Here is a 26,868-nt window from a genome sequence, read left to right as displayed (position 1 = left end):
GAAGGCTGCAACATACAGTATGGTGATGTATAGGCGTATATAGCCTCTTTTGCATGACATACTTATTTTTTACTGGGTATAGCATAGCCTCCTCTACTAGGCTAAGCGATGCAGTAAAAAGTGATATGCCAATGCATACCAGCCTGAGGCATGCCAATAGTCATTCAATGTAGGAGCAAATCTGATGTGAACGGCGCCTAAGGGTCCATTCACACGGAGTAACGTGCCGCGTGACCTGGCACGTATACGCCGTGTGAGATTTTGCGGGCCGTATACGCTCCCATTGAAATCAATGGGAGCGTATACGGCCCGCAAAATCTCACACGGCGTATATGTGCCAAGTCACACGGCACGTTACTCCGTGTGAATGGGCCCAAAAAGAACAAAAACAGATATATCCCCAAAGCACTTTACCCTTTCAATGTCTCTGTACCATTAATGATGTCTGACATTTCTATGATCTTGTGCACTTTTTTCTTTTTTTCCAATTGTTAAAAACAGTAAAGTCCCAAACCGCTTATCAGTATGGAGAGTAATAAACTTTGCTTTGTATACAAAGCCTTAAAACCATCCGCCTTGTAAGGAATTGAGAGGAGAGCATAATAACATTACTTTTCAATAAGTATTTGTAAAAGGTTCTTGTATAACTTACCAGCTCTTCTTGCAGCTGGTAGATAAGTTCATCTCGTTCCTTAAGCTGCAGCTTCAGCATGGAGCAGTCATCTTTCATTATATCCTATGACAACATGAAATCAGATGTTATAATAGGCCTAGAATTTTCTCTTTGTTCTTAACAAGGAAAAGCTGTTTCACACAGTAGGGTATAATTGCATCCAAGTAATAAACCTCAATTTTCTTCTGTCATGTGTGATATTTTTGATAACATCTTCTGAAGTGCAGGATAAACAAGTTAATGTGTCTATGATGAAAAATATAAACATCTATCAGTTCATAAGTTGGCTTTGCAAGTGTTCGATTCTATCCAGCTTTGTGGCAAGATCTCCTGCTGCAATTCATTTGGAGAACAGATGGCCATTCAACTTAAAGGTGCAAAATGTCATTAAAAAGTACATTTACTGCTGAGGGTTTTTTTTATCATGCAACTTTTCTAAATATTTTTTTAGGCGGTGAATTTGTATAGAACATTTTATTTTTGAACAAGAAAAGACTCAATATTGTCTTCTTCAGATAAAAAAAATTTAATATTTTTTCTAGTATTTTCTGCCCACTAACCTGACCTACTCTCTATCCAATGTCAATCCTTGCGTAGAATATGAGTATGTAAGAGGATACATAGTGTATCTGCAACATGAGTTTTTCTGTTCTGGTAATGTCACCTGTTGGCAAGTAGGGTCATGCACTCCCATGTACTCCATTACGGTAGTCCATGTGTCATTCTTTCACCTGTATCTCTAGATATCATACTGGAGGACCTAACATAGCAACAGTGTAAATTAGGGTCAGAGACCAGAAGCTCCTGTACAATGGAACTGCATGGACTGTACCATGCAAGCTTACCATGACAGGCAATAGAAACTCCTATCACTACTGATGATTATATAGGCAGTCACACAGTTATAATGAATAAAATTATTGAAGTCTGATTAAAAGCAGACATGAGTGTAAAATTTTATAGTCGATGCGGATTTTACTGTTGAGCAGGCAAAACAAAACCCACTGATGAAGTGTTTATAGAGTATATTGCTTATGCTATACACTCCACACCAGTGAAACTGCTATACCAAGAATGACACTTTGATTTTCAAATTCTGCAAATGATCATATTATCAAGCATCTACCTCCAATCTGTGGAGTGGCATAAAATCCAGATTGAAAACAAAGTTTTTTAGCTATAAGAAACCTCAAAAATCGATGGTGCAGGATGATTGTGCAATGTTTCCTGTCCGTCACCATGCATGATGTGATTTTGATGATGTGATCTTATTAAACAATATTCAGTCTTATTTAGATCAGACATTCTTTTTGGTTAATCACAATGCACAGTGTCCATTTGTGTAGCCAAATAATTGCTACTCTATATGAACTATAGTTATGTGCCTAACAACCCACCAAAGTAAGACAGATAGAGAGACAGATAGATAGATGATAGATAGATAGATAGATAGATAGATAGATAGATAGACTGATGATAGATAGATAGATAGATAGATAGATAGATAGATAGACTGATGATAGATAGATAGATGATAGATAGATAGATAGATAGATAGATAGAATGATAGATAGATAGATAGATAGATAGATAGATAGATAGATAGATGATAGATAGATAATAGATAGATAGACTGATGATAGATAGGTAGATAGATAGATAGATAGATAGATAGATAGGAGATAGATAGATAGATAGCTAGATAGATAGATAGAGACAGACAGACAGACAGACAGACAGACAGATAGATAGATAGACTGATAGATGATAGATAGATAGATAGATAGATAGACTGATGATAGATAGATAGATAGATAGATAGATAGGAGATAGATAGATAGATAGATAGATAGATAGATAGATAGATAGATAGATAATACTTCATGGCCATCACCATGTGACTATTCACATCTTCACATAGTAATAATAAGACCAAAATAATACTTTGTATTATGTATTAGCATATAGCTATGTCACTGCCCTCTTGATGTACTTGACCATTGTTTGTTTGTGTTGGGAATATATTTATTTGCAGCACGAATCATTTATCAATGTGAAAATATAATTTAGCTGGTTTCCTATACTTCAAGATTACGCATCTAAGTTATTGTAGAAAATTATTCTCATATCACACCATACATCAGTTCCCATTGCAATTTAATATGTGAAATCTGCAGCTAAGGCTTTGTTTACATGACATTCATGGCCTTTGATTAAACCATGATATATATGTTAAACAATGGCATCTGAAAAATTGCCATGCGGTATCATCTGTCCTATTGTAAAAATATTCTTTTCAGATGCAACTGCATATCATATATATATATATATATATATATATATATATATATATATATATATATATATATTAACTCAATATAGCACTATTTACTATGATGTTCCATACCTTTTTTTGGTGGTATAGTGCTTTTAATACCAGTGAAACAGAGGAAGAGGGCATTCATGTGGCTTTGGCCTGGTTAATGTAACCCCATGTACACATTTAGCATGTATCTAAGGATGAGTTTTCCCTTCCTACATATAAAATATGCATTACAAACATGATTGAATCTAGTGTAAATCAACACCAAAGACCACAACATAATCCACATGTACCAAATGTTGATTTCAATTCCCATTTTAATGGCTGATCCTAGGCGAGTTCAATAATGTAGTGTTGGACTTGATAGACTTGTGTCTTTATTCAATCTCCTCATTTAAGTTATTATATTACTAATTTATGAACCTGGGTAAAGTTGACTTCTCCCCAGCAATTTTGAAGTAGACTTTATGTTGTGCAATGAAGAATGTTCTCTTCTAGCACTGCACTGCAAGGTGTGTGTACTGTATGGTTTTCGCTTCCTTCTGTTGACCTTTGATTTAATAATCTGTTGTAAATTCATCATTTTTGTAATATACACTTATGAACAAAAGGGTAACAATGTTTTGATCTTTTGACTTTCAGGCTCCGTATCTCCCCATCCACTACAGCTTCAAATGTGAGACTACCATCCTTTTATAGATGATCATCTTGGCTATCTCATACATACATCTGACTTACAACTATTTAGCATGTGATTATTTATGCAGATTCTTGGCATGTAACTGCATTGTTACTGTTTTGCTCCTAAAGATCTAAATTGTTATTGTTATTATTTTGTAAATTCACCCTTGGCTTTCATTGCCTGAATCCATCTTGGCATACTCTCAAGCAGATTCAAACATGTCTTAGCCAAAATCTGATCCCAGGTCTCTTCTACATGTTCCCATTTCATTCCCACATGATTTTGCTGTGGCGGTGTGCGCCCCTGGTGCTTTCAGAAATTACTGTACTTAAAAAGCAAGCTTAACAACCCCAGTAGAACAGCTAGAAGTGAGGACATTCCTTTCAATACTAAGTTAAAGTAATAATTTGGGTGCTGAAGCCAAGAGGATTTACTCTGTCATACTGATTAAATTGTCATTGAGCTGTGAAAGACGAACATGACAAATTAATGTTTTCTATTACATTTTACTTGGGTCCCCTACCTGGAACTGTGATAGAAAACAGCATGTCGATCAAGGAAATGTAATTTGGATTAGCTGTACATAAACAAATGAAATCACATCCAAATTTACTTTATTTAGAAAAAACGTAATAAACATGACTTTCACTTTTAATGTTATTACATGTAATGTGAAACTGCATTTATAGGGTCAATTAAAAAAAAACAAGATAGGGTGGTCTCCGCTTTCAGGTTTCCGTCTTCTGCCCGAGAAACTGGACAGGAGACAGAAACTGGAAGATAGTTTTCAAACCCATTTACTTGAATGGGTTTCCAAAGTGTCTGCCTATGAGCGTCTGTGAGCGTTTTCTGCCCTCCGAAACAGTTTTTTTTTTTTTAATCAGACACACAGTCGGTCATGCAGGACTTTGTGTCCGGTTAAAAAAAAAAACTGTTTCGCCACGGAGACCAGAAAAAGCTCACGGGTGGACACATAATGCCAGGTTTCCGTCTCCTGAAGACGGAAACCCACAAAGCGGAGACCAGGTGCAGGTGTGAACCCGCCCCTATTGAGATACATCTACAGTATTTTATCAGTGAGTCATTTATAACTGTGACATGTATTATATACAGAAATGTAAGTTCTACAATATCCATAGCACAAATGTATTTACTGAGATCTTATACTAAGATGGCCTGTGCTGAGTGTAGTCTCTTTTTTTTTATGTAGATTGAGGACCCCAGATGTTGTTCCTGGTGGGATTCAAACCCAGGACTCCAGAGCTGCAAGGCTAACCACTGAGTCACTGTGTTGCCCCAGTATAGTCTCACTCTTGTTAATGCTCCAACTTGTGTTGGGTGAAAATGCAAATATCAGCAATTCAGGAAACCTTGTGTATGTACTTCTTGGCAGAAAGGGGTATTGGGAGAAATAAAATCTTGTGTGCATTATAATTGGGGCTGCAGTATCTGAAATTAGAAAAAGTACTGTTTGTCAAGATACAGCGCTACTCTCTACAGGTTACATATGATATTGCAGACAAGCCTCGGTAAATAGTCCAGTGCTAAAATAAATATCACAACTGATCGATACTAGATTTCTGTTGATCCAAAGATTTATTCTGAGTGCCTTCTTTGGAGCAATTGGCTTCAACCTTATGAGGTTTTAATTCTTACTCTAGATCAACACAGTAGAGTATTAGGATAGATTTGATGAATCTATGATTTCCTTCTTCCTTTTCAACTAGTTACTTTGTTAGCAACCTATGAAGGATGTCATATCACAATAACTTGGCATGATGGAGTCACACTGCTTGCAGCTACAAATTGGCACATAAGCAAAGATGGCGCACAGATCACCCTCACCACACTAAGGCTGACGAAACTTCTTTCATCAGCATTTTTTTGATGGATGATGGTGTTTTCATAGTAAAATGAATACTCCTGAAGAGAAGTGCACCCCATGAATCAACAATTTCTAGAACAACCTTTAGCAGTAATAACTTGATGAGATTTTATTCTGTATGACTTTATTAGTCTGTCGTATCATTCTGAAGGAATTTTGTCCTACTGTTCCTGACATTGTTGCTTCAGATTATTGAGGTTTTTATAGGAATGTGTTTATGCATAACTCTCTTAAGTAACTACAAAGCCGGTCCAAGTCATCATCCCTCCACCACCATACTTGACAGTTTTATGCCAACTGTGCTGCCATGTTTTATCTCCTGACAACTTTTCCAAACAAGCCATGTTTTTAGAAACTTTTTGTAATAGTACTGGCACGAACTTGAACATTTAACATTCTGTAGAGTCTTAGATATAGTGCTTGGGTTTTTGGTAGAAATAAGCGTAGTGGTTAGGATCAAAACAGATTTTACCTTAATTTCTCAAAAGTTATGGGATTGACCTAAACCTGAGACTTTGGGTGTGTGTAACCTGTGAACATATGTCATATTTGATCAAGTCTGACCCTGAAAGTCATCAGAACTAGTGGCCAATGTTCATACAGACATGAAAAGTAAATTGTACATGACAATCTGCCTGGAAATGTAGCTTCAGTCCCGTGTTTTAGTCCATTAACGCCCTTTTAACTGTGTTTAATGTACTTAAAACTTGCTAGGAATATATAACAATTCCTGGTGTAATAAAGGGAGATTAAACAGAAGATAATAGGCACACAATTAGAAGAAATGTAATATGCTCAGATAATGGCCTTGTATTGTTTCCATTATTGCTTCTTTTAATGAGATTGTGTCATTTATTATTTAATTGTGGAACAATAAGTACAGTAAGCAGGTGCAGCTATTTATACAGCAGTGACAAGAAATGACAGTCAGGAAAAACCAACAGTCACTTTGCTTAAACAGTTTGATGTCCTTACTGTAGCTAGAATATTGACTCACAAAAAAGCCATGAGGCTACAGATTCTAATAATTGTCCATTTCTAAAGGCCATGCGTGGAGCGCTGACAAGTCTGAGCAGACATCCAACCAATAGACTGCGAGCAAGAAAGTGACTAGATTAATGATCTCATTATAATTCATTAAGGACTAGTGAGAGGATGGATGCCTGCTTTAATTAGCTTTATTACTGCAGGAAGATGTTTCATAAAGCAGGCTCATCGCTATGCATGCTTGGGCGACACACAAGCGGTAATCGTGCTCGACCAGGGGGCTTTCATTAGGAAGCATGGCTGAGGGCAACCATCACGGACAAGGGGATATAGAAAAGATGGACATGCCAGTGCATCGCACACTAAATTGTCATCTCAAGTGCTGTAATTTTATTATGAAAAATTGCAGCATTGGTTACAATGGTTAGTTCAGCAGAAGTGCTGACAGCACAAACTGTGCACTCTATGTTATTGTACAAAGAAGCTTGGGTGAGATGTACACTTACTGCAAAACAGTTTACTAAGAAGAAGAAGAATTAATTAACACATTAATATATATAGCTTAACATATTATAACATATTATTAACATATTAATATATATATGTATATATATAAAAATATTATTATTATTATTATTATTATTATTATTATTATTATTGCTATTACGAGGGAGCTGACTTTTTGTCATAGGAGTGCATTGACCAGCGTTGATTGGCCAGTAGGGTTGAGCGATCGTGTTCGGAAAAAATCGGATTCCGATCGGCGATCAAGAAAATTTCACGATCGTGATCGGAATTCCGAACATGATCTGTTTATGTGGGATCGAGATCGGTGATCTTTTCTCACAATGCCTTCACACTGAGTATATAGTGTATACTCAGTGTGAAGGCTCCACTGCGGTTCCATAGGAATGAATGGAAGCAGCAGGCACACAGCCTTAACCCCCTGCACGCCGGCTGCCTCCATTCATTCTAATGGGAGACTAAAGCTATTTACTTCCAGAGATGGCTGGTCCGCTGCTCTTCGCCTCGTTGCCGGTCCAGCTGCCGTCTTCTTCTACTCGCTGCCCCCTTCCTGCCAGATTAGGAGAGTGTGGGCGGGTTAGCTTAACCTGGCAGGGAGGGGGCAGCGAGGCGGAGAAGACGGCAGCTGGACCGGCAGCGAAGAGCAGCGGACCAGCCATCTCTGGAGGTAAGTGGACACCAGGGGGGACTAAGTAGCCAGAGGATTAAAAAAAAATCCTCTGGCTACTTAGTGATTCACTACACAGCGTGGATTCTAACAATTCTTAGATTCCATGCTGTATAGTGAATAGGATTGCTTTTAAAATCCGATCTCCGATTAATAAAAAAATCCCATTGACTTGCATTGGGATCGGAATTGGGATTGAGATCGGGTTCGAATGAAAAATGATCGGAAATCGGATTTTAAAATCGATCCTGAAAAGTCAGGATCGGCTCAACCCTATTGGCCAGTGTACAGCATTTGGCCAATCAACGCTGGTTCTGCCGGAGGCTTGTCTGTGGTCCGATCTTAGACTCCGCCTGCTCACAGACAAGCCTCCGGCAGAACCAGCGTATGCTGTACACTGGCCAATAAACGCCTGTCAATGCATTCCTATGAGAAAAAGTCAGCTCCCTCGTAACAGCAAGCTGCCAGGTCTCCTGACTAGCAAGGACGAGCCTGCTGCAGAACCAGCGTTGATTTGCCGCAGGCTCGTCTTTGCTAGTCGGGAGAGCTGGCAGCTTGCTGTTACGAGGGAGCTGAATTTTTATCAGCGCAACTGGAAGCGCTGTGAAGTTAAAGCGCACGGACCCCATAGACTATAATGCATAGTGCTCCTCCTAAACAGTGTATAGCATTCGGCCAATCAAAGCTGGTTCTGAATCGAATATTTACTGCGAATACCTAGTAGTATTCGATCGAGTACGAAAATTTTGAATACCTACTCAATCGAATACCACTCACTCATCTCTAGTTATGATACATTTTATTTGCCATATAACTGTTATTTTAAAGATTTTTTTTATTTATTAAAATTTATTAAAATACTACATTGGGTCAAATCAATGTGCTTTCTATAACCCTAGTAATATGACAGTAAACAAAGCAAACCACGCTTGACCTGAAAGTCTGGGGCCAATATCAAACTTGATGTGCTTTTCATTAGATTGTAATATCACTTCTCATTAAAAATGTAGATTCAATGCAAAGTGCATTTGAAATTTATTGAAAATGCAAATATTAAAACCCAAATCAATTCCAAACAATAAATATTAGAACATGGTAAGAATGAGAACTATTATACTTTGTATTTTGGCCCCAAATTCGAATTAGTATTCACATTTACTTACAAAGAATATTTCAAAATAAAGAGGTTGCTTTGCATATAGTGCTCTTTTATGGTACATTATTTGAAAACATAAGCATTGTGTAAATGCTGTTATAAAAAAAGAAACTGGTTATGGCAGAGTATCAACTTCTATATATTCATAGAAAAAATGGCTTGATAATGCAAATTAATAGCCAGAACACAGGAGAGACTTGTCATCAGAAGAGCTGATATTTCAACACTGACCTCTAGAGGAGTTCAAAGTAAGTAATAGAAGCTCCTGAGCAAATGGACACACATTAGTGTATTTCGCATTATTTTTGAGTCATATAGTGCTTATCAGAAATAAAAGTGAAAAAAAACCCCCTAATATATATATATATATATATATATATATATATATATATATATATATATATATATCCTTTTAATATACATATTTAATATACATATATATATGTATATGTGAATGTTGATGATTATCATTAATATATTTATTGTTTACTTCTATGCTTCTCATATACAGTTTTTTATTAATTTATTTTTTAATACTGACATCCTATGTTCTGGACCAGAGACTAGATCTCAGAAGAATAGGGCAGAAATGTTTGTGACAGGTTGTGGATGACCTAATATGTCATTGCCAGTAATTTGCTGGGCTGTGGGTAACCGAAAAGGGAGTGGAAGATGGGTGTTAGAGGAACAAGCGGGATATGGATTTGACAGCTCATCATGCTACAACAATTAAAAAATAAAACAAAAGAAACAGACTGAAAGAAGCATAAACAGAGTCGGAGGGTCCAAATTAATCTTGGTTAACGACACTGTACATAAACAAAACATCTTATGTGTTTCTGATCAAGTGAGATTCTTACTCTGACTTAGACATCACACACAATAAGACTCTATATCATACAGAGTATGTGCAGTTATATCCATCAAAGCCTTATTTAAAGTCAGCATTGGTTTTCAATTTTTCTCGTAAATACATGTTCTAGGCTATCATGTACAAGACCATGTTTTACTAAGATTAAATACAGTGGTGTCAAATGTTAATTTACAGTGTTTGATGCAATGACTTGAATCATTGTATGACACGTCACTATTGTAAAATATAATTACATATTCACATAGAGGTAATAAACATGATGTTCCCCAGTTGTTGTTATAAAACTAAATTTTTATAGATTGACACTTAAAAGGGGTTTACTTGCACTGCACATATAATGGCTGTATTGCAATATTTCTTGATGCCAGTCATGAATGAGTTTAATCTGTTCACGGCAAAAACAAATGTAAAATATGTCTAAAACAATATTGTAATATGCCAGCCTCAACATGCCATCAGCTTTGTGAAAGACGTGCACAAATGAAGCATGGTTAAAGCATTATTCTTGTCAAACCTGCTATAACTACTCTTATGCAAGATGCTTTCATCTACCGTATTTTTCGGACTATAAGACGCACTGGACTATAAGACTAACCTAGGTTTTAGAGGAGGAAAATAGGGAAAAAAAATTTTGAAGCAAAAACTGGTAAAATATTTAATATATGGGAGTTGTAGTTTTGCAACAGCTGCAAGGCCACATTGACAGGTGACCCTGCAGCTGTACGGGGATGCATAGAGTGTTTTTTTTTTGCGGGGCCAGAAGTACTTTTTAGTTATACCATTTTGGGGAATATCTATTTCTTAGATCACCTTTTATTGAAAAAAAAAAATGGTGGTTTATGATATATGATTTTCTACTTTTCTATATATATTATAGGGACAGGAGGTGATTTAGAACTTTTATTTATTTCATATTTTTATTATATATTTTTAAAGCTTTTTTTTTTTTTTTACTATTTTATTCCCCCCGGGGACTTGAACCTGTGGTCGCTTGATTGCAAGTCCCATAGACGGCAATACAACTGTATTTCCGTCTATGGGACATTCTGTCTATTAGTATTACGGCTGGTCATAGAGACCAGCCACAATACTAATACAGCAGTGACAGGCCTGGGAGCCTCATTAGGCTCCCGGCTGTCAGCCGAACAGGTCGGCTCCTGCGATATCGTCGCACAGGAGCCGGCCTGCAACTTTAAAGGTACGGGGCCGGTGGGGACCGGCCCCCGGGGGAGAAGGGGCCACCGATACTGACCCGGCATCCGCTGTACTAGAGAGGCGGATGCCGGGGAGGGATAGACGCCATCACAGGTGCCGGGGCCTGAGACATCGCTGCCCTGCCCTGCATGAAGCCAGCGGCAGGGGGACGGAGGAGCGGAATAGCATCACTCCTCCCGCTGCTGGCTTCATACAGGGCAGAGGAGCGCAGCGATGTCGCAGGCCCCGGCACCTGTAATGGCATCTATCACTTGCCGGCTTCTACCTCTCTATTACAGCGGATGCCAGGCGCCACATTCAGACTATAAGACGCACCCTTCTTTTCCCCCCCAAATTTGGGGGGAAAAAAGTGCGTCTTATAGTCCGAAAAATACGGTACTTATAAGAAAGCTATTGCTCAGAGGAAAACAATTGGACCACACCTATATACTTCAACTTATCCCAATACCTTGTGAATACTAAACACTACATTTGTAGCTGCCCACTGGTACATGGTACAGGCTTTCTAACTCATAGTACTCTTGTCTCCAAGAGATTCCAGGGAAGAAATGATGCAGAAGGCAAGTGTGCGAAGGAGCACAATCAGAAGACTTTCCTCCCAACCGCGGTCAGGCTGTATAATCAACACCAGGCTAAGCTTAAAGTACTCTGCACAGAGAACTAAATGATCCTGAAGTTTTTTGGGTTTTTTTGTTACGACTCCTACTATGTTTTTATTTTTCTCTTCTGAGCTTTTGTATATTTTTTTTTTCTTGTTTTATTATTGAATTATATATGTTGCTGTAACACACTGAATTTCCCCATGGTGGGACTATTAATGGATTATCTTATTTTATCTATCTTATCTTATCTCATAGAAGCAGCCAAAATCACAGCTGCTTCTTTTAAACTGACTGTTTGCATTATACCAAAGACTAAAGCCTCAACAGACCAATATAAACTTAACTTCATCACAACATATAACAAAACACATTTAAGTATTCTTAGCATCCTTCAAAAATACTGGTAAGTAATTCAGAATGATCCATTTCCAAAAGATACGTTACCGAAACATCCTAAACTTACATTAAGAACGGTACAGACTCTAAAAAACTATCTTGCCCCTAGTCCTCCTCCTCTTCCTGGCGCCCTTAGTGGCTGCCTCGATACAGGGCTCCAAACTGGGAGCAACCTTATCTTTCCCTTCTCACACTTTTTCTCTGTATCTTCAAAAATCCTGTAACCAAGAAAACTAGCACTATGAATTAGCAACTATAAATCAAATGGAAGACCCTGTGGAGTTTTTTTTTTTTTTTGTTTCTATTGTAAAGCAAGGACTCAAGACCTGGTTCAGCTGGTTTCCTGTGTCTACGCATGTGCCTATTACCATCCCCCCAGGACACCATGCGGCATGGAGGAAAACCTACATGGAAGTGTGGACTTCTTCGTTCAAGGAGATGATTTTTGGCATCTATTGCTGATGTGTGAAGATGCTACAGCTGACTGGTATTTCTTTCTATTACTGTGTACACGTGGGACTCTGCTACAGCCTGGAAACCTACCATCACCCACCTACCCCAGGAGTTATGGAAGCTTGGCAAGAGAAAAGCACCATGTATACCTGGATGGCTTCAGACTTCTTTGGGGAAGTAGAACACAGTGGTAAGGAGGAGAAGGGCTTGTGATGAAGGACATTTGGGGCATTTTTTTGTGGTTAATGGACAATAGTGCTGATGCAAGATACCGAACTATCAGCTGTGAGCAAGAGATCTCACTACGTACCAAAGGAACTGCCACATGTTATCATGATAGCTGCATATGTCCCCCACCTCTGCAAAAATGTTTTTCTGCCTGTTATATCTACATGCTGTGACCCCTCCTCGTGTCCTCCAACCACATTCGGCTGTATTATTAACATCACTTCACACAGAGAACTAAATGATCCTGCAGTGTGTCTGTGTTTCTTACGTTTTAGTTGCTATGATTCATAGGATTTCTCTATCTGCCATGAGCTTCTATGTGTTTCTCTCTTGTTATATACTACTGTACCATCTATGAAACTGTATCACTGAAATTTCCCCATTGTGGGACTATTAAAAGGAATATCTTATCTTATCTTAAATTAAGAAAAACACCACCCATTTTCAAAAACACCTCACTCATGAATGTACCAGTGGGCAGCTAGAAATGTAACCATAATGTAACAGTAACAGGAATAATATCAAAGAAATTATCAGTAAATCTACTAGGGCCATTTTTACTATCAATAGTCATTTGACATGTGCATCATCCTACAGCATTTATGTTTTAAGTCTTGCCTATTGTCCATATTTCAGTATCCTCCAATAAGTCTGAAACGTTAAGACACAAAGAGATGTTCTGGATGTACAAACTAAACACTCTCTCGGGTGGTCTTAATCAGTGGCGTAACTAGGAATGGCGGGGCCCCGTGGCGAACTTTTGACATGGGCCCCCCCAACCGACACCGAAGACCTCGACCGACCCCCTCCTCCGCACTCAATTATGTCCCTTAGTAAGCCCTGCACACAGTATTATGTCCATTAGTGGCCCCTGCACACAGTATTATCCCCCATAGTGGCCCCTGCACACAGTATTATGTCCCTTAGTGGCCCCTGCACACAGTATTATCCCCCATAGTGGCCCCTGCACACAGTATTATGTCCCTTAGTGGCCCCTGCACACAGTATTATCCCCCATAGTGGCCCCTGCACACACAGTATTATAGCCTATAGTGGACACCCATAAACAATTATTATACTCTGGGGTCTTTTCAGACCCCAGAGTATAATAATCGGAGACCCGGGGGAATAAAAACAAAAAAAACTACTGTTTCTTACCTGTCCCCGGCTCCTGCGCTGTCTTCTACACTGCCGTCCTTCTTCTATGATGTCAGACGTCACATGACCCGGGAAGCAGGCTGGGTTCATGTGACGTCAGACAAGTAGGAAGGAGGCCTGGCAGGATAGTGGGGAGGTAAGTAACAGTGTTTTTTACGTTCCCTTACCTCTCCTGGTCCGCCGATCATTGTACTCGGGGGTCTGCAAAGACCCCCGAGTATCATGATAGCAGTGGTAGCAGCTGTCACCGGGCCCCTAATATCCCGGGCCCTGTGGCAGCTGCCTCCGCTGCTATGGCGGTAATTACGCCCTGGTCTTAATGAAGCTTTAGAAGATGTTACTAAATAAACTGATAATTGCTTTCCCAGTTTATGAGTCTACACCCTTTATCATGTATATGTGTATACTTCTATTTTTGGAATATCTACTTAGTAATTCACATTTTATAGATGTATTATCTTGGCCATAAGGCCAGTTTTAATTTTTAATATTATTATAATTTTTTCCTAACTACTAGTTTACGTTTATGATATTTGTATACTTAATTAGCATATATGTAATTCATATTCTACATTTCATTTGTGTGACAGATCACCAGATGGTTCCACTTTTTTATCATAGTATTGCCTTTATAACACTAATTACTGTATATAAGGTTTTATCTGCATTAACTATATATATTGGTATACATTCCTTTTATATTTGTCATTCTATACTATATCAAATCATTTATTCACTTATTTATGTATATATTTTATATCAATTTCTCCTTAATTACCACTTAATTCATCTTTAGCTCAACATTTAGTTTAATAGCTATTGTACATAGCGTATTTATGCTTATTTGCACTCCTTGGTGTTTTCTTATAGTTTTCTCTAAACATCAGCCTTATTTATTCCAATTCATATATTGATACCACGTTCTAGTATATTTTTAGTAATAGTAAAAATACAATTTTATCCTACATATTTCCCTAGGCTTTCCGACTTATGTTAAATTCATAAATATTCCCTCTCCCGTATTGTTTCAGCTGGCACTTTTGGCTCCACCTCGCTTTTTTTTCTACTTAAACAGCTGATGCTGTGGTTATACAAAGCGATCAGCTGTTTACCACTCCACCACCATTTGTACCACTGCGCATGCTTGGGTTAAGCTTCCCATGCATACGCTCTTCACCACCATTTTCAGATGCCATTGTAGCACTGACGTGATCAATAATTCGCACCTGCACATTATTTACAGCAGGATCACGGACTGCTGTCTTTTTGGACAGGGAGCTGCGTGCAGGAAGCTGCCAGCGCAGGCGCAGTTCAGTGCTCCCCACGCCAACAGTGCCATCTGCCCCCAATACACTCCTTATGTTGCTAACTCTGTCATCCATCACGATCTTCATTTGGTATGTAACAATCTATATTCAATCAGAAACATCTGACTTATTGTTTAAACATTGTTAAAAGATATGGGTGGATATCTTCTTTTTATGTGATTGCATATTGACCTGTTTGCATAATTTTTAATTTGTTCAGATTACTGTATGTGTATATGTTTTACTTACATGTAGTTCCTTTTGGTTGCTAGCATGTTATATCCTGTTGACCCTTGAAAAGGGAATTTTTCTGACCAAAACGCGTAGTGTGAGGATACATTAAAATTATTTTGTGAATAATCTAAGACTGGAAGGGCACAGTTCCTACATTACCATAATCCAACCTGGATAGGGAATTCAGTCCCTTGCTTTCACATCTACATGATATTAGAAAGAGAAGAGAGACAGTCACTGGTGTTCTGTATAGTGCGGGAGTGATGTTAAGAGGTATATAGTTAGGTGTCATCAATATAAAGCTGTTACCATAAGCCACATCTACTGATAATTTGTCAAACAAGAGCTATGTTGAGCAAAAATAGACGTAGACCTAGAACTGAGCCCTGAGGAACCCCAACAACAAGGGGAATAAGGGACAAGACAGAGCTTACAAATGATATACTGAAAGTGCGGTCTGAGAGACATGAAGAGAACCAAGAGAGAGCAGTGTCTATGAAGGCGACAGAACACAGCATAGTGAGGAGGAGTTGATAATCTAGAATCTGAACTGATGCTGCAGAATCAGAAGAGTAAAAAAAAGAATAGTCACCTTTAGATTTAGCTGTCAGGAGACTTTTGTAAGAGCCATTTCAGTGGAGTGTAGAGTGCAAAAGCCAGATTGTAAGGGGTCAAGAAGAGAGTTAGTGGCAAAGATGGTGGATGAAACAAGAGTAGACCAAGCATTCTGAGATTGAAGAGAAGATTAGAGATGGGATGGGAAACATTCCAGAAGAAAGAGAGAGGTTAAGTACAGTATTTTGGCAATGTAGGTAGTGAAAGGACAGAGACTGCAGAAAGTGTAAAGAGAAGAACTGGGAAACTTCTTTTGTAACTGGATCAAGATGAGAATGAACTGGATCAAGTATGGCAGGTGAGGGGATACATGCTTCCTTTAGACTAGGCAATCATTTCCTGACAGATCTTATCAATTTTGTCATGGAAATAACTGGCCAGGTCCTCAGCACAGAGATCTGTAATAGGCAAGTAAGCAGTGAAAAGTTTTTTTAGGGTCATTGGAGAGAGAAGAGATGAAAGTGGTGAAATAGGCTTGGCAGAGCTATAGTTTTTCAGTATAAACTTAAAGTGGATGGATTCTGCAGATGTATGTGATTTTCTCCAGAGATGTTCCGCAAACTGCAGAAGAAAATGCATATATATTGTATTTCAGGGTTGCTGCCATCTGTGTCGAATGTGTTTGAGTGGAGCGGGGAGCTGCTACATCCAGTGCACTTTTAAGAGTTTCATTATAATAACTGGTGGCCAGGTTGGGACAGGAGAGTGAAGAGATGGGCAAAGTGATGTTTATAGAGTGTCTGAGAGTTGCTGTCTATTTATGGCATGTACATTTTTATATGGATGATGAGTTGGTGTGTTCTTTGAAAGAGAGACTGAAGTACTGTTGGTGTAAGATGGTTATGATCAGCAAGTGGGAGAGAAGAATTTGAAAATGTAAAAACTGCAAGAAGTCTAAGGAAGACCAGATCAATTGTGTTGCCATCTTTGTATGTTGGAGAATAAGAAAGTTGTGAAAGACCAACTGTGTTCAGTGGTTAGTGAAAGGAGCTGGGAAGCAGAATAGAAATATGGGAAGACAAGCAGCAAAATGGTCCAGAAATTGGTAGGGTGAGTCAGGTATAGGGTAGTTCACGGCTATGCAAAGGGAGAGTGGAAGGAAAAGTTTGAGGGTATGGACCTCAAATGAAGGGAAGGTGAGTGAGGGTACTGAGGGAATAACCTGAACAGTGTACTGTGGAGATAGAAGTATACCTACCTCTCCACCCTGCCTGTTGTCAGGCCTAGAAGTATGTGAGAAACATAGACCACCATGACACAGAGCAGCAGGGGAGACAATATTAAACTGCTGACTCCAAGTTTCAGTGCAGACTAGAAAGTTAAGAGAATTAGCAAGGAATATGTCATTAATAAATTCAAGCTCGTTACCGAGAGAACAGTTAAAAGAGACAGGAAAAGGATAAGGAGAGGGAATAAGCTGAAAATTAGTGATGTTTGTGGGACTCTATGTGTACTGCTTCCAGTGCACATAGTAAAATTAGTGAAATATAGCGGGTCAGGGTTTGGGGAGATGCCCCCAGCAGCTAGTAGGAGCTAAATAGAAGCAGAAGGTGGCTAAGTGATTTATATGGGCATGTATAAATAGGATTAGGGTGGTTAAAAAAGTGAAAAGTGTGGCAGAGCTGTTCATGAGAGAGGAGGGAAAGGAAGAAGAAAGGGACTGATGTGGATAGCCTTCACTGGTGTTCACTTGTTGCTTTCATTGTACGTTTAGTTGCTATACGTTCAAAGCTTAGCCGTCATGTGCTTTACCTAAGTGCCATGTTTAAGTGCACATGTGACGATTCTTCACTTTGTAAGATGAATAATCCTTCATTAAAAATGCCCTCCCTGCATAGACAGAGACTGTAAATGTACCAGTATACCTTGGGTCGTGTAAGGTAACTTGACACATATTATGAAACATATTCTATCAGAAACAAGAAATTCTGCCTATCATGAAATGATATATAATAGAGAGTGTTCAACCTGACAGGCTGAGAACTTTTAAGATTTCTATTTTATAGCAATCATTTGCAATAGGAAATAACTATAGAAGGAAGCTGCATTTGTGGCTAGATTCCAGGTAACCAGTATGGAAAATTTAGGTTTGTCAACAGTTATTCAGATGACTGAAGTTTATGTTTATATTACAACCAGCTGATAAATGTTGTAAGCCAAAGGCAAGGATGTTCCCAGGGTATTAATTCATTGACCTACCAACATAACATTTCAGGCAAAGCTTCAATGCACATTTTACTAGAATGAATAACAGAAAAGCCAATGCATTTCTTAGATAATTCATGTAAGGTTATTTATCTGAAATAAAACCACAAATTTTGGGTTCAGTATTCTCAGTATATTAGTAAATTATTATCTTAAGAGTAAAGTATGCAATGGTACATGGGAACTCGGAAGAATATACATTATTAAGACAACACATATGGGAGCTATATTCATCCTCATATCAGTCACCTAGGTTTTTTTTTTTATACTGTGACATACAGTAGTATAGTTGAAAAATAGATAAAACCATTAAGCTCACTCAGGGAAGGGGAGGGAATCAGTTTACACATGCCTTGTCCAGCTTCATGGAGTCCAGTTTCCCACAGAAAAACTTCAACACAATATTGTGACATGTTATCAAAACCTTCAACAAGCTGCAAATCCATGTCATAACCACTTGGTGGCAACACACAGACAAATATCATATACAGTATACAGTAATATCCATTGCATAGCATGGTGAACTAATAGTTTTTTTGTTTGTGTGTTTGTTGGTTTTTGTTAAAGCTACCTATTTTGAACAGAAGCATGGTCGAGCATGTATGTTTGTTATTTCGGTAGTAATAGCTGTCAGCTAAACAAGTGTTTGAACAATAAATTTTGTAAGTGTATGGGCACCTTCACATGATTGTTACCTCTTATATAACATTCTGTACAGAGGCTTTAAAGAGATTCTATCATTAGAATCCCTGATGCGCAGTCGGCACTTTTGGCTGAAGATGCAGCCGATGACCCGGCAAAGAGACAGTCCGGAGAAGAAGATAGAGCCAGCCAGCCCCCTGTGCTATCTGAAAATTCATTTACATATCGAATAAATAATAAAAAAGCTCTCAAGAATGGCGGCGGTGCGGATTAGAAAAACAAAGGTAAGAGAAGAATAACCTTTTTGTTTTTGTTAAAGCTACCTATTTTGAACAGAAGTATGATCAACTGAGCCTTTCTTAAGGCTATTCCGACACGTACTCAGTTAAAAAAGGGATTCTATCAATAGAATCCCTGTACTACAACCATTCAATCAGCCGATGAATGGGTGAAATCTTCCCAATTTTCTTAGCATTTAGTTTACTACTTCAAAATGTGAAAAACTTCTAATAATAATGGATCACAGGGTTATGACAATGACCAATATCAACCAATATCAAAGCAGTGGCCAATATCAGTGTCATTTTTCATTAAAAAAAAGTACATTATGACGGTATGCTTAAAAAAATTCTGGTTTGATAAACTGAAAGAGATTTTTCCACGAAAGCCAATATATTCTATAAATGTATGATAGATGCTTGTTCCACCTAAACTGTTTCAGTGACATATGTAAGCAATATACACATTTCCAATTTTTTTTTTGCAAAAGCACAATAAAGTTACCATTTTCTAAAATGCAGGAAGAATTAACTTTCTCTTCATACATGCTCTGCATATATAATGCATGAAATATATTATTGGCGGACATATATTCCAATATTCCAAATATATATATATATATATATATATATATATATATATATATATATATATCAAGAATAATAATATTAAATATTTCATTACGCTGCATTAATAAAGCTGCGATGCTCCAGACCAGTTTTTTTAAGGCTAAGATGTCACTTATGGCATTGCTCCTAAGTCTCATTGAATCTGTCAGCCAATCATATGTCATCACATCCATTAGATAAACCATAGCTAAAATATATTAGACACGGCATGTTCCTGGTAATACAACATGTCAGTCCTGCTAAAGGACAAACATCTTTATAAGTCTTACAGCCTAATTAAGACGCATCTGTAAATGACAAGAAAAACCTCATTCTTATTTAAACCAAATTAATCCGGCTATTTGCATGTTACTAATATGAATGGACGTGTGAACTTTCTAGATATAATAGCATTATTTATATATGGCTGACTACAAGCATGGGCTAAATTGATCAAAATGGTCAACAATGTAGTACAGAAATGACTTGCAATGTTTTTCTTATTATTTCACAATTCAGATAATGCAGTCAGTTAACTACTTAAAACATTGAATTAGTTGAAGTAGAACATTAATAGGATAGTGGGATGCAAAGCAGCACAGCTGAATTCATAGGAAATGTCAATGTAATTATGTACAACACATTGGAAATATGTTTCCAATTTGTTTGCCTCGACATGCTGGCTTGTATAACAAACTTTAATTACCTTAACTTTCCTATTCTGTTGTTGTTTGGTTTCATAAAATTGAGTTTGTCCCTCTTGTTCTATACTTGTCAGTGTATTTACATGTATCCTCAAGTAAACCCCAATGAAACTTAAAGTTACTTGTTCGTCAAACACAGCAAAGAATTTCTCACTTTTAAAGGTCCTGTATTCACAGAGGTATACACAGCATAAAAAGTCTTCCTTAAAGTCAAGATCATTCTTTTCATTGGTATTACGTGAATTATTGCTATTACTTTGGCGTAACTCTTATCCTACCAGCCCATTATTATATAAAGGAAATAGATTGTTATTATGAAGAATGAAAAATGAATCATATTAAAAAGTAAAATAAAAACCTCCTATATTTCTGCAAAATTACCTCCTTCTGAATCGTAAAACTAATCTCGTCTTATTTACTTAGTTCGGCAAAGGCTATGCAGAAAATTATAAGGATTTAAATCAAATCCTAAGAACAAGATTTTTAAAGCCAAAATACTTCATTCTTAATGCCAAGTTTTAAAGTAATATGTTTAGTGTGAAATAAATAGGAATTTAGTCAATAGATTGATGCTCATCTTTTTATGACAGTAATCTTGCTGAGCCATGAAATTATAATAAAAAAAATGGTGGAATGTGTATGAATAGATATAATGCAACACATTAAATATGAAAGTATGGCAAATGGAAAGTCTCAATACACACTGTTTATAAATATCTATATGAAAACATCTAGACAGGCAAAATTCATAAATACTGTAGCATCATATCACTGAACATATCTCAATGACATAACTGATAATAATGTCAGTTATACAGTACTGTGCCCACATTGTTATACGACATACTGTAAAACACAGCAGCTGCAGACATATTATAGAAAGGGGCTTTGTAGTAGCTGAAGTGTGTATAATAAGGAACAATATGCCCCTACTATTATTTATAAGTGATACTAGAAGTTGCATTAGGGTTTCCAGACCTAGTGTAAATTAGCAGGTAAGTGTGGTGACATGACTAGCTGAGGACCCATTCTGAAGCTGAATAAAGTGAGCGATGCCGTTACGAAACCTGTTAGGTTCCGTCTGCTGCAAATGTCCCAGAAGAAAAAAAGGAAGACAAAGACAGTGATCCCTAACGCTAGACCCACCCCAAAGTCCCTACCTGCTTTCCTCAGCTACCCTAAGCAGCAGAGGACAACAAGGCGACAGTCCCTTCCTATGTAACCAGTGCAACACAAAGACAAACAAAGGAGAACAGATAGGGAAAAAGTCAAGGGTGTGAATAATCAGGCAGCAGGAACAAAATAAGGACTGGAGGAAGAGACAGGTCTGGAAAAACAAAACTGCTAGCATATTTTACAGAGACTAATAGCAATCACTCAGGTGTGGGTTAGAAAACTATATATATGATGTAAGGAACCTGACCCAGGTTTGATTGGAAAAAAAGGATGTTAATCATATAAGCAAGGCTGAGGTTAACTATCTGAGCAGCGGAGGAACACAAACAGTGGAAGAAATGGGTGTGGTGGAAGATGAATAGCAGAGGTGAGAGGATAGAGCTGTGTTCAGATAGAGTACAACAAGAAACCGAAAGCATAAACTCATAACCGGACACACTTCCTGCACTGTACCCGACGGACAGAGGATAGCGCAGAAGTCTAAATCGATATGGATGTTATAGATGCATCTGGTTAAAGGCTACATCACTCGCTAAAATTTGTTCCAAATACTACAGGAATAAAGAATAATTCAGTTTTCTGGAGTAGGACTTTAAGAGTTCTGTCTTGTAGCAAATAAGCCGTGTGACTGTGTGCTCTAAATATGACCATGACGTATTTTTATCTCTGGAAGTATTAATAACAATAAAATAGTATCAATATGAGTTTATGAGTGATCGATAATATGATCGAACAGCTTTCAAGAGAAGGTAAGTTCCAGACTGGACTTGGGCAGTGCTGTAGATATAGTGAACCTAGACTTTTCAGCTGTATTTGATACTATACCACATAAAAGATTGGTACATAACTGGGTCGACAACAACTGACTGGTAGGAAATAGGGGGTGGTTATTAATCATACATACTAGATAGCCGTCGAACAGAATCTCAATATTTGCAGACGATATTAAGCTATGTAAAATAGCCAACAGAGGCGGGTAGTGTAACATTACAGAGTGGTTTGGAGAAACTGGAAGCTTAGGTAGGGCAATGACAAGCGTATTTTAATGTCAATAACTGCAAAGATATGTAGCTGGGCTGTGGAAACAAATTTTACATTTATGTATTAAGTATTAAAACACTGACTGAAAGAGGCTTGGTGATATTGGTTAACTTAATTTGGGATATTGATTGCTTAATTTTAGCAACCAGTGCCAAGCAGCTGCTGCCAAGGCAAATAAAATCTTAGGATGCATCAACAGAGAAAAAGATGCTCACACCAAGGACATAGTTTCTCATCTATACAAATCACTTGTCAGGCTACATATGGAAAACTGTACCCAATTATCAGCACCTCTATGAAACATAAACGCTAAGAAAAACATAGCTGAACTACAGTGGGTCGACAGGAGGGAAACCAAAGAAATCATTACCTAATTATGTGGATAGGTGTCTTAGAGAACTAAGACAGGATATCAAATTTGGGGTTATTCAGTTTGAAAAAAGATGTATTGGGGCGACTTACTTATACTATACAAATATATGAATGGGCACTTCAGAAATCTTTCCAATGATCTCTTAACACCTAGAACTGTAACCAAAACAAGGGGGCAACCTCTACATCAAGAGGAAAAAGTTTTTTTACCACAGTGGTAGACTTGGTTATTTTACAGTAAGAGCAGGGAGACTATTGAACTCACTGCCACAGGACTTGGTAATAGCTAAACTTATACAAGTTCAAGAGGGGCCTGGATGAATTTCTTGAAAGTTTAAAATATCGCAGGTTTTGGAAATTAGAATTTTTGGGATGGGATGTTGATTCAAGGACTTAGTCCAATTTCTATATTTGGAGCTGATTGAAACAACTGCCTTCGGCATTTTGTGTTTTGTTTTGTTTGCCTAATTCTGTATCCGATTTTTGGCTTTTAGTTTGGACTTGATGGACTTTATCCACCCTTATCAACTATATTACTATGAAGATTTCTCTAGAATTACAGCAAGCAGATGCCTTATAAACTTTGGGGATTGATAAGGAATACATGTTTAAAAATGAATGATCTTTATTTTCTGAACTAAAAATACACCTTGAAGATTACTAGTGACCACGAAGCAAAAGGATTCCATGTACAAAACTGTGCCAAATAAAAACTGCCAAGATAATGTCTACATACATTTCTCCTACTGGAGATGATCAATGATTTAATTTGTTTAACCTCTTCCCGACATCCGCCGCACTATAACGGCGGATGCCAGGTGTTTAAATATGGCGGCCGCTTGTTTTATGCAGTAGGCACCCAGCACTAATGCCCACGATCTAATTAACCCCTCAAAGCTGACCGAGGCGCCATTTTCCAGGTGGCGCATGGGCGCAGCCATTTTCCCGGTCGCTGGCACCCGGAGCAAGCTTGTGAAGGTACCCCAGTCTGTCATTCACTGAAGTCTATCGCAGGCCACTCTATGTAGCCTGCAATAGAAGTCCCTGTATTTTGCAATGCAAAAATCCTGCTTGCAGAACTTCTCTCTGCATTTTTAAAGCAGAATTGGGAACAGAAACCCCGAATGGTCATCAAACGCAGACGTGAACCTAGCCTTATGCAGGATATTCCCAATTGTATCTCCAAACTACCTGAAATGCAGTTCACTTAGCTTTGTTGTATAAATCAATATAGAAATATTACATTTCCTAATACAGTATATTACATGAATCAGGACAACTTATTCTCTCACAATTCCTTCCTCTGGTGTTCTCCCTCATGGCTGGACATTTCCAGATATGTCCAATTTACATTGCAATTACAAGTTTTTATTGAAATTTTTTGAACAAAGTTTAAGACAAGAATATTTGGCAAATGAGGGATATGTCCAAATTAACCAACTTTTCTTATATATTCTATTTGTGTATATGTAAAGACAACAGCTGATTGATGTGGTTGTCAGGTGTCAGCCCCTCACCTATCTGATATTGATCATCATAAAAAAATCCCTTTAAATGAACCGTTGATTTAGTCTGGGCACATTTATAATGGTAAGAGAATGAGGAATGAGAGCAGGCTGTGGGTAAATAGGCAAGAATCAGTTTGTATTATCACAACAGTACTTGATGTCATGAGACTCAGTTTGTCCCAAGCTATGAAATGCACTCACCGTCTATTGTTCTATCCAGCATCTAGATTGCTCAGCTCTGGCTACTAACAACAGATAATTTTCATGTACTTTGAATGGTGCTTTGTCTTGCATAACTGTAACTACTTTGATGTACAGATGTGTTCACACTTAACTGATTTCCAAGTTGGTTTAAAATTCCAATTTGTGTTAAAATCTTATCAGTACAATGTCACAGCATGCTAACAAAAGCCTTGAAAGACTGAAACTCACCATCCCTCACTGGGTGGTCATACGGACACAAATAGGATACTTAGCATATCACTTTGTGATAAGTTGTCATGAAATCAATGTTGTAATGAGAAACACTGTTTAACTTGTAATGCGCATATCTTAAATTGCCCATCCATTAGCAAAGAAAGGAACAAAATGTAATTTTAAATAAGTGAACTAAGGTGCTTTATGTCTACAAGAATCTCATCCTTTTTGCTATATGCTTTTAAAACTCTGTTTTGCAATATCTATCAGGAATTCATCTTGGTAAATATCAGGAAATCCTTCTGTAGTATACTATTAATAGATACCATAGGCATACACTGGCATCTGTTCTCCATAGACTATCAGGGAAAAGTCAGCACTGTATATTTCTTCTGGATGCCTTACTGTCTGCTCCACTATTCCATTTAGAAGGTAAAAGATATACCGACATTTTAGGTGAATGGTGGCCTATGGATAGGTTTACCTATTCACAAGGAGCTTTCCCGACACATATAGCAAATGTACAATGTAAAAGCAGTCTTCCAGGTAAATTCTGTTATAGAATTCACCCTGTGACACACTGACTTCCATTAGTACATAAATAGCAATATAGGTCAAAAGAAGCCAAACAGTGCTTAGTGTTTCTAGTAATTGCAGTACAGCAACCAAAAATAATCATTTACGAATTACAAATCTGTGCTGGGGAACATGACCAAGAAAGTCTAAGAATTGTTCTTGGTATTAAGGTTAGTAATGAAGTTCAGGGTATTTACTTGGCTGTGTTTATACATGAGGTTTACAGCTTATGGAGGAGAGAAAATCAATACCAATCCAATAAAGAGCAGAATGAGATGGCACTATTATCAACTTCTGCAGTGCTGAAGGCCAATTCGATCGAAATTATCACTTTAATATTTTTTATCTTTCAAAGTTTCCCGTACAAAAGCTGATTTACAACGCAATAAATTCTTATAAACAAGTGTGCGGGTTAGGGACAGTAATATAACTGTGAAGTCAAGGACTTCTTCTTGTGTAACATGTTGCAGATTCTTTTCTACAGAATCTTTAAAAAAAAAAGGCTATTTCATCTTTACTCTTGAATCTAGGCCTGCATATTGTCAACCGAATCTATCGGCTTTGATATCTGTTTGCTAAGAATTATACAAATCAAAAAGATTTATGCACAGTACATTTTTACAAATAGCTCAGTCTCTACGTGTGTGATTCCTCTAAGCTGTGTAAATAGTATCAGTGCTTGAAAACAAGTCCAGTTTATAAAGAGACTTTCAATGTGAACATTTTGCTAAGTATTTTTGCAGTAATAACATGTTTGATTATCCATTAACTCCTTTTCATTACACTTGTAATAAAGCAAACACACCTTGCGGCAATGTCTATATAGAAAACAAAGAAATGAAACATGCATCGATATGATCATCTGTGGAACAATTTCAAAAATTAAAAATAATAAAAATTATATTCCTTACAAACGTAAATACTGAAAAATTTTACATTAATCAGAGTGAATTGTGTTTTTGTGTGATTTAAAATCACAAAGAGGTAATACACTATGCATTGTACTTACCTTACCAGTTTAAAGGGGCTCTATCAGCAAAATCATGCTGATAGAGCCCCACATATGCGTGCATAGCCTTTAAAAAGGCTATTCAGGCACTGTAAAAGTTATATTAAACTACCCCCCCCCCCCCCCCCGTTTTAAAATAATAACCTAAAAAAGAATGTGCTCTACTTACGGATCGTGCACCCTGGGCGGGCATTCAGGGTGTGTCTTCATCTTCTTCCACGCCTCTTCTCCCTCCGATGTCCTCCGGTCCCGTCTTCCTCCAGCGCTCGCGAACGGACAGTGATAGCCTGGGCGCATGCGCAGTAGCTGTAGTAGAAGCCGCATGCTACTGCGCATGCGCCCAGGCCGGTT

General features: G+C 37.7%; 1 protein-coding gene across 2 annotated transcripts in view; it reads right to left on the bottom strand.

Annotated features, from left to right (window-relative positions):
* The window catches only part of CCSER1 (coiled-coil serine rich protein 1), a 646,501-nt gene that overhangs the window by 106,512 nt on the left and 513,121 nt on the right, over window positions 1–26,868 (bottom strand). For both annotated transcript variants that reach the window (XM_075285086.1, XM_075285095.1), the window contains exon 8: window positions 653–736. In XM_075285086.1, coding sequence (XP_075141187.1) covers window positions 653–736 — 84 coding nt within the window. The remainder of the gene's footprint in view (window positions 1–652; window positions 737–26,868) is intronic.

This window comes from Leptodactylus fuscus, chromosome 1 (genome assembly GCF_031893055.1).
Source record: "Leptodactylus fuscus isolate aLepFus1 chromosome 1, aLepFus1.hap2, whole genome shotgun sequence".
Lineage (NCBI taxonomy): Eukaryota > Metazoa > Chordata > Amphibia > Anura > Leptodactylidae > Leptodactylus > Leptodactylus fuscus.
The sequence above is the reverse complement of the archived record's forward strand: the minus strand, read 5'-3'. Positions and strand labels throughout refer to the sequence as shown.